Here is a 9,019-nt window from a genome sequence, read left to right as displayed (position 1 = left end):
CCGTAGTTCCAAGTCTATACCACAGATACTTCAGCAACTTTCAGAATACTAATATCATTACCTCTTGCATCCTTTGACTTGTCCTGGATACCAAAAATATATTTGAAAGCCACCGCGAACTAAAGAAGACTTCGATATGTAAGAAAATATGTTAAGTTACTAAATAAGTTAAGGTTACTAAATAACGTGGATAAATTATGAAGGTTTAAATTAATTCTATTTTACTATTATTATTCATTAAAGTAAGTTCGCTTTTGAAAGCGAACAGTTCACTTTTTTCAAACACATTGAAATATCTGTTTCATCTACACGGACACGCACAACAATCACGATCGCGGCAACGTTCACGTCATTCATCGCAGTTGGCTCGTGCTACGAGATTTTGATGAATTCTTCATTTCAACCATTGATACCTTGGAAACGAAACGGTAAAAAATTTTGAAATTTTTTACTCGCATTCTCTTTATATCAATTTATCACGTATTTATTTTTTATTAATATCTCATGACTCGTTTAGATTAAAAAAAATGAAATGTGTATACAATATACCTATTACATAGTGAATCCATGTAAAAACTGTAAACTTTGACATTTTTTTCCCATACTTTTAAACGGCGAATCTTAATAAAATTAGACTCATTTTAAAGGTATTATTACAAACAATTAGGTATACAATTTTTTAAAAAATCTGACGAAAATGGTTTTACACGACAACTAGCTTAACTGTATTTAAATTATCTATACGTAACTGAACCTTTCTGATACGTTTATATCGTTAAACACAATTATGAGAAACATAAAAATATCTAAAAACATAATTAAATTGTAAACGTGAAAGTAAAAACGTATAAATTACAATCCTGTACTCGATATAGTCATACCTCAAGATAAATGAACATTTTTTTTTTACTATCATTATAAGTAAAATTTTGTTCCCATTTTAATTTTCGAAATTCTAGCCAATGGATCTAGATACACAAAGATAACGCAGAGTCGAGAGTTTCTAAGTTATAGAAACATCATATTTTGAATGTAGATTTATTTAACACAACTTTGCGATCCCACAATGCAGGTAATTTTATTTCCAGGAACATGTGCATACATATCGTTATATTAATACAATACACAAACTCGCTTAGAGAAATTATGTAAAGTTCGATAGTTTGTAGAAGAAATTGTTGAAAGTTTTCGCGGAAGTGTTATATTACCGAGCGAAAAGTAGTCGACGGTGGAAAAGAGTAAATGTTGTGAATACCGAACGCAAACTCTGAGACTTATCGCATACGTTTGGAATCGGCGGCAAGCCATGCATACGTATCGTTGGTGAGGCTCTTAAGAATTTCTTGTTACAATTAGATATGTCTTTTTTTTGACAAATGATTCTATATATGTACATGTATGACACAGTAGTTATTTCTTAATATAGCAAATGTAATCATCATGGCTTGCTGAGTAATTCAAATGCAAATGGCTCTGAATATTTAAACTGGGTAATATTCAATATCCATTACTTGATATAGATAGCACTTTATTTTTGAAGTATTCCAGATAAACTGGTTTTCTATGACAGTTAGTAGCCGATAAGAACCACTCTTATAATAAATTTTTCGTATCACTCCGATCATTTTTAAAGTCCACATGAACTTTTATTTTTGTCCCATCTGATAATCCAGTTTTATATATCCCGTGAAAATATTAACTTACGGGAATTGCAATTTTTTTTGAAAGTGTGCTATGGAATTATCGATTTTTTTTATTGTTATTCAAACTATAAATTTATATCATGTATACAAAAGGGTTTGTGACGCAGTTTTAGCTTACAGTAATAAATTTACATTATTAATACAATACGGTGTCACGAGGTAAATAAATATTTATTGATAAATTGAAACGTAATATAAATAGTATATAATAGCGTAACAGTATATTTATAGCCTATTTCATTCGAAATTTTTAATAAGACAAGTTCATATCATCAAACTGAAAATTTCAGGTATAACGACGAAAAGGTTGACATTTGGAGTGAATGGCATTCGTCATAATTTTATCACCAATTTTATATAATATTTCCCTATGCGGAAATTTCTAATTTCACCATGGATAATAATACTATTCGTTATAACGATCTCGCACAATTATATGCAACGTATATTTGAAGTGCGATATTGATAGAATAAATCTGGTAATAAATGTAGATTATTCGACAGATTTGCCAACTGAATATGATATTTACATAGATAGCATGGATTTATTTTCACTCACCAGTCGTCAAATGCATTTCCATTAATCGAACTGGGACATTTAACTGGCTGATTGAGAATTATAAGCAGGATTCATTCGAATAATATAAGCGCGGAGACGAGAGCAATTATCGTTTTTCAAATAACGTTAATCACAATTCCTAATGGTCATCAAGTATATATGGGAATTTTCAAATAGTACGTATCCTATACACGCATTTTACGAACAATGTGGGGACAGTGTGATCGATCCGTTACATTTTGATTACTGTCTGTAAGTGGCCAATTTCAGTAGGCGGCTGGAACGACTTAAAAAAACGCTTTTACGTAACACCTCGCATGTCCGATTTTTTCCCGTCTTTCTCTTCACTTTTATTCCCTATTTTTTTTCTTCCATCCACCTACCATTTCCCCCACCCTCGTAAGCACACATGTATTTCTTTGTACGCGTACGGAAACCACCTTACAGAGAAAACAGAAACGTTTTACCTTCCGTGTTTTTACGCTCGAGTTGTCCTCCGCTCAATTAAAATTCTTTCCGAAATTTCATTTGTGCAGGACATTTCTCTGGACTGCGCCGTTCCCGCTTGGTCGTATCCAGCACGTTGACAATACATGGTGAAATCTTCTAGGGCGATTACTCCGGACTCAAATTTCTTCATCGTTTTGGGCACTATCTACGCTTCGCCCCCCCCCCCTCCTCCTTGGTGGCCAGACGATGATAAGAGTGTCGACGACAATGGTTTTTAATTGTTTAGTTTATTTTGATAATTACTTTTTTGGCGTTCTTTTTTTTGTACGGCAATTGCCTTCAATGAAGTTCTTATCAGATATACGCCGGACACGAGAACTGTTTCGATGTTGTTACTAATATTTATAAATGCCAAAAAGGCTCGATCAATGATTCAACATCAACTACATTGTGCGAAATCTCATTTCTTCCGGCGGATATTTAACGTATCCCTTCTTTTGAAATCTCAGTCGAAGGGTTAACGAGAAATCCAAGTTTCTTTAGCCTCCATGAAAGTACATAAAAGGATTTTCGTGATATAGGGCGATCTTAGTCGCTGGGAAGCAGATATGATTAATTAAGTTTCCTTACTGGCGATTAATTACCGGCGAATTGGCAGGTCGAATCAGAAGCCAAGGCGGTAAGTTGCCGTTGACTGTTTTGGCTAATGAGTCGATTCCGTTCGGATCCGAGAGGCAGAAATTCATTTCCTTCCTTTTCTTCCAAGCTGGCACAAAGGGTGGAAAATGAGGGTATAGAGAACGAGACGATAAGAGAAAGATTAGGAGAGAGAAAAATGGCGACGTAAAACGTCCGAGCACCGTCCAAGCAGTCTGTCAAATATTTACACGCCATTGGTTTCGCTGACCCTGTTTTGCGACAGCCGAATTTCTTGTGGTACCTGCGCGGCACGCGAGTACTTCCGCCCGTAGAATCAGCCGGGCGTGTAGACACGAACAAACGCAAAAAGCCATTGACGGAACGAGAGAAGCCAGAGAGAAATGGCAATACGTAATGAGAAGTGTAAAGGACAGAGAGAGTGTCTCTCGTGTTTTCATGGTTTATGCTTTCGCACGTGGAATTTCTCTTGCCGTTGCCATTAGCGCTACCAATAATTCGCAAGCGCTAGAGCGAATCCCACGCGAGATTTTATGGTACCCCCCCCCCTTCCACCCCCTTATCGGTCACAGAATTATTACAAAAAAATTGTAAGAACGCAGCCCTTAGAAATCAATGACCCTTTGCTAACGAGGTAAAAATCAAAGTTCAAGATCCCCGCCGTTTACTTGCACTTGGGTCACGCTTCACCGATCGTGTGTGACGCTTTCACTGAAGCCGAACTTGTGTTACGATAATCGTTTGAGAAGGAGAAGAAACGATCGGCGTCCTCGACAATCAATCGCGATTGGAAGCCGATCAAATTTCCTCATGGTTAACGACGTTCGTTTACTTCAAGAGGTTGAACGAGGATCGCTTACATAAGGTACGTTCGAGTAGTATTAAATGGATGATCGCTTTTCTGTCGAATAAGCGGAATAGCTTGGACCATACTCGTTAGCTTAATGAGAATTTTCATTTTATCTCTAGTCCATCTCATCACGTGGTACGTTTCACTTTCGAGCGTTAAGCGCACGCGCTCTCGCTATTACTGCCTATATAAACATTCATATAACGTATATGTATATTTATGCACGTTCGCTTCTCGTAATTATACTCTATGCACATTACATGCATTACGTTTGAAGCGCGACGAAGGATCGATGATAACTGTTTCCTGCATTTCCGTGAATCCATCATGTCGACTGGCCTTTGTTCCGTTGGCCGCTAGTTGCCGGCGAACGTTTATAGCAACGCCGCTTGCCGACTTGCTCCTACCTTTTGTTCCATTATATACACCCGTTATTATGGTATGATTATGCGTTACAGTTCTTTGCTCAATAAAAAGAAGTTCCGGTAGCCCTTTTCATGCAGTCTGTACTACTACATTACGGCTTCCGACAAGGTAGATAGTCGTAGGTTAAAGGCCTTAGTGGTTTTGTAACTGAATGGATAATTGAGGCTACTTCGTTGACGGAGACGCGGGTCTTGCAGGCAAACTTAAAACCAGTATTTACCACTTTACCAGCTTATTGTTTTACTGCGATGAACTATACCTAGAACCAATCTAGAATTGAATTAACACTGATTGGACAGCTGCCAAAAATCGAAAGTGCTACTGCTCTTGCTACCGATCGAAATTAATGCGGAAGTGCGAATTTGATAACGCGAATGCAAGATCATTAATTATTTTTATATCAATAGTTTTCATTTTCCATCTATTATTCGTAATATTTACTATCAATATTTTTGGTTTAACATTGATAGGTAACTTTACTGTATGCAAAATAATTTTGCTGGAAATATAAAAGCACTCGTTTTGAATTCCGAATTCATAGCTGATCTTAAATTACTCCCTTTACATGATACGCGTAGTGGGTATGTTACATATACATATGTAATGCCAGCACTCACTCTTACTGTACCTGCTAGTAGCAATAACGCAAATAACATAGACTCGTATTATTACATAAAGTGAATCACAAGTGTCTCTATGCTGGTTTTGTATGGCTACTGTGTATCTATTATCACTAGAGTCTATTTGAAGCTTCATGAGTCGTGATATGCCGTCATGAGCGAGTTCAATGTCTCATTAAACTGTTGATCTAAGACATGACTCATGTAGTCTGACATAGTTGTAGAATGATAACAGCTGAAGCGATAGTCGGTTCACAAGGTCAATGTGTTCTTTTGACAGTTCGAAAGTGATGGAATTTTTAGCAAGTCACACGTGACTTTTTATAAAATCATGGAAATATATGCTAAAATAGAAAAGTGAAATTTGAGTGCAAAACCGTGCACGTGCATACGTTATCACAAAAATTGTATGTAGGGCCGCACATGAATTGTCAGAGACTTCCTTGGTTTCGGTCTGTAAAAAAAAGCACATTAAACTCGTAAGCCGGATCTAATAAAGTCTCCACATTTCTTAAGTGTGGGTTTTTTAGATTAAAACATACTGCACACGATAGTATTTTTTTAAATGTTATTCATTGAGGGGGCAAATGTAAAATAATTGTTTAAACAATAAAATTGTTAATAACTTTTTTAAATAACAGAATGAAGATCATTTACATATTCATTAAAGAGCTAACATAACACGGTAAGGAATTAAAAAAAAAACGAAATCGATTGAATGAGTAAAACCAGAAATAATGAATTTTATATACATGAGTAATTATCATTTCTTCTATTATCATTAAAATTAAAAATAAATATACCTATCAAAAAAAAATTTTCTCTCAAAAATCGTGATACAGGTGTCACATTATTTCTTGAATAGAAGCTGTAAAAAAATTTTCATGAGAATCTAAATTCTACAGTCGAAAAAAGTGTTCGATTTGTAAAAGAATACCTCTTATAGGATATTAAAGAGAAATGGAACAGGTTATTTGCATGGGTTATTGGCATATAAACGAGGTTAAAAGCGTGGAAACTTCGCACAAACAATCTTATAATTAGCTATACGAGAGTAATTCTTAGTGATTTGGTGTTAAGTTGATAGATTTACTTTTTATTCTCCGATCCTCATGACAAATACGTATGCTGTATTTTTCCAGATACAGTTATACATATTTTTTATATTTTCTATGAAATAATTCAAAGATTTATTTCATGAGAAGGCTTCGATCTTATGTAATAAATTAATCGATAGTGCTTTCTATGTCAAAATTTTTTAGATAGGAAGATTCCTCGCCTCCAGCCTCGTTTCCGTGACAAGTCATCCATACCAATAAGCGTCCCCTTAAAAAATCGATAAGATTCCATTTTTTTTAGGTGCTTCGTATAAAACCACAAATATTAGTATCTGACTAACGAAAAACAGAGAGAGAGACGTCACAGGACATTATATCAAGAATGACTTTTTGGCGCTACGATAATCTTCACTTGTTTTCTTTTTATATAAAAGAAGATAGGGAAACCGCAGTTGACACGCCGACGCTCGATGGTTTATAAATCCTTTCTGACGAAAGAGGGAGTGGAAGAGGGCGGGAATGGGAGAGAGAGAGAGTAAGAGTAAGCCTAGTGGATTTTTAGGTTGCGTATCTATAAAAGGTTTTAATATCTCAATCAATCACTCTTTTGACTGATATTAGATGAAGCGAGTCAGGGACTGGCATCAATCTTTGATTATCCACCCTTCGCTGCGCTCGTCGACTAATTTTATTTATTTCTCCCCTATTTATTACCGACGGCATACGGGCTGGCTCAGCGAGATGCGGGCTCTCTTATTTTTCTATACGGTAAGCCAATCGGTAGTAAACATTCAATCGAGTACGGCTACAGTCGTTATTTATCCTCTGAAATAGAGAAGATAATTTATAGATATTAATGGCAATTCATTTTCCAATTTAATTACTCTTACAGTCCATTAATAAAATCTTCTAGCACGCAGTGTAGGTACTGAACCTACATTTATTGATATCAACGTCTAATACATTGATAGGCACTTACTGATATGACATAAACGTGACGTAATCACGGGAAAGGATCAGAAACGCGAGAAGCGTGGCTTGACAGTATAAACGATTTATTTATAAGAACGAGTTAACAATTTACAACAATTTATATCACAGTAACGCCTCCGTGATTTATTAATGGTGATCATCGTCATCGCCGTGTCCGTGTCCATGCCCATGCCCATGCCCATGTCCATGTCCGTGTCCATGCCCATGCCCATGCCCATGCCCATGCCCATGCCCATGCCCGTGCCCGTGCCCATGACCGTGTCCACCGTAGGTTCCCCCGGAGTGGTCGTTTCCACCGGAATTGTGAACAACGGCATGGAAACCGCCATGATGGTCAGCGTGATACTTGACCGTCCTGACGTTGCCGCCGGGTTCATGAAGAGTGTACTCTCCAGCTACGTCCTTACCTATTTTTCGAGAAATCAGAAGGACAAACAATGAACACAGTACATGTAGTACATGAGACCGTTCATATTGTTTTAAATAATTTTTCCAATTGGAACACTTCATCTATATCTTATTCAGAGAATATCTAGCCAACTCACCGTCCCTGTGTTCCTTTTGACCATGAAAATCTTTAGTATGATGATCTTCGACTCCATAAGCAAACTCGTACTTCGGATGAGCCTTGTAATCATGGTCTTCGTGACCGTGTTTGTCATGCCAGACAACTTTGACACCCTCACCCTCTACCGGTCCATGGTAATGTTGGAAAGAGTGAGCCTTGTGTGCAGCCACACAAGATACCATCAGGGCCACTAAGGCCAACACAGGGACAAACTGGAATTGGTATAACCCGAGTTAGTTACGATCAGAGATTTTCATTCTCTATACGTGCAACGTATAAGCTGGCACGAGTTTGCCACAATTTCGAAAGCTGGCCGTTTACTTCGGTGCGCTGAGATCGAACGGTTATTGGAAACTATCGGCGCAGCTATTTTGGGGAAGTTTGTTGCCCGCTCCATTGGCCCTGCACCGAATTCATAATAGCATGCCGAAGAAGAGTTTAATGATCTTTCTTGAGTTTCTATAGAAGCCAACTCTTATAAGCTCGGGTTCTTATGAGCAGACATATGCGCACATAACGTAATTTTCGGTTGTTGTTTTCTGTATCGATATAGGATGTCTCGATGATTTATGATGGCGCGTTAATTTCAAATTAATGAAATCTATTGATCGATAATCATATTTTCTCGCCTGGTTCGCAGAAACGTTAATAATTCTCTATAGCTCCCCTTAGGGTTCCCGTGATACTGAGATATCGGGGTTCTTGGTTTTGAGTAAGCAAGTGAAAATGAAAAGTTATCGACGTTATAAAAGTTACGAATATTCTGATGTATTCTTTGCCACAAAAATTCACTGCATAAATACTTATACTTGGAAGTAATATACTTTCGTGAGCACGAGAATTTCTCACTCCTGGCTGGTCTGAATCCTCGCACAGTGGAATTACGATAACGCACCTTGAAAGCCATTGCTCCTTCTCGAAAATTGTCGGCGATCTTACTGATGCTGTATTGGAAATTACGCCGCGTTTATATACTGAAATATTCTCCTACGAAATTACGTGACAATTTCTTTCGATGCCTCGCGCATGGCTCCGCCTCGTTATTCAATCGGTGTCCCGCTTTTGTAATAAGTTGGCGGACTCAACGGTGCGGATAGGAATTCAGTAAGCAAAACATATTGCTCCGGGATTTGAT

The 9,019-nt window shown here is 37.2% G+C and overlaps 1 protein-coding gene across 1 annotated transcript; it reads right to left on the bottom strand.

The window, feature by feature from the left end:
* Nucleotides 1–7,361: 7,361 nt before the first annotated feature.
* LOC107266836 (kininogen-1-like) lies at nt 7,362–8,817 on the bottom strand. Its single transcript, XM_015737751.2, has 3 exons — nt 8,780–8,817; nt 7,862–8,096; nt 7,362–7,723 (listed from the first exon to the last, which is right to left on the bottom strand). The coding sequence occupies exons 1-3, from the start codon at nt 8,789–8,791 to the stop codon at nt 7,443–7,445; spliced, it is 528 nt and encodes a 175-aa protein (XP_015593237.1). The 5' UTR covers nt 8,792–8,817; the 3' UTR covers nt 7,362–7,442.
* Nucleotides 8,818–9,019: the final 202 nt, after the last annotated feature.

The sequence above is a fragment of the Cephus cinctus genome, unplaced genomic scaffold (genome assembly GCF_000341935.2).
Source record: "Cephus cinctus unplaced genomic scaffold, Ccin1 Ccin1_scaffold0025, whole genome shotgun sequence".
NCBI lineage: Eukaryota > Metazoa > Arthropoda > Insecta > Hymenoptera > Cephidae > Cephus > Cephus cinctus.
This window is presented reverse-complemented; position numbering and strand designations above follow the sequence as displayed.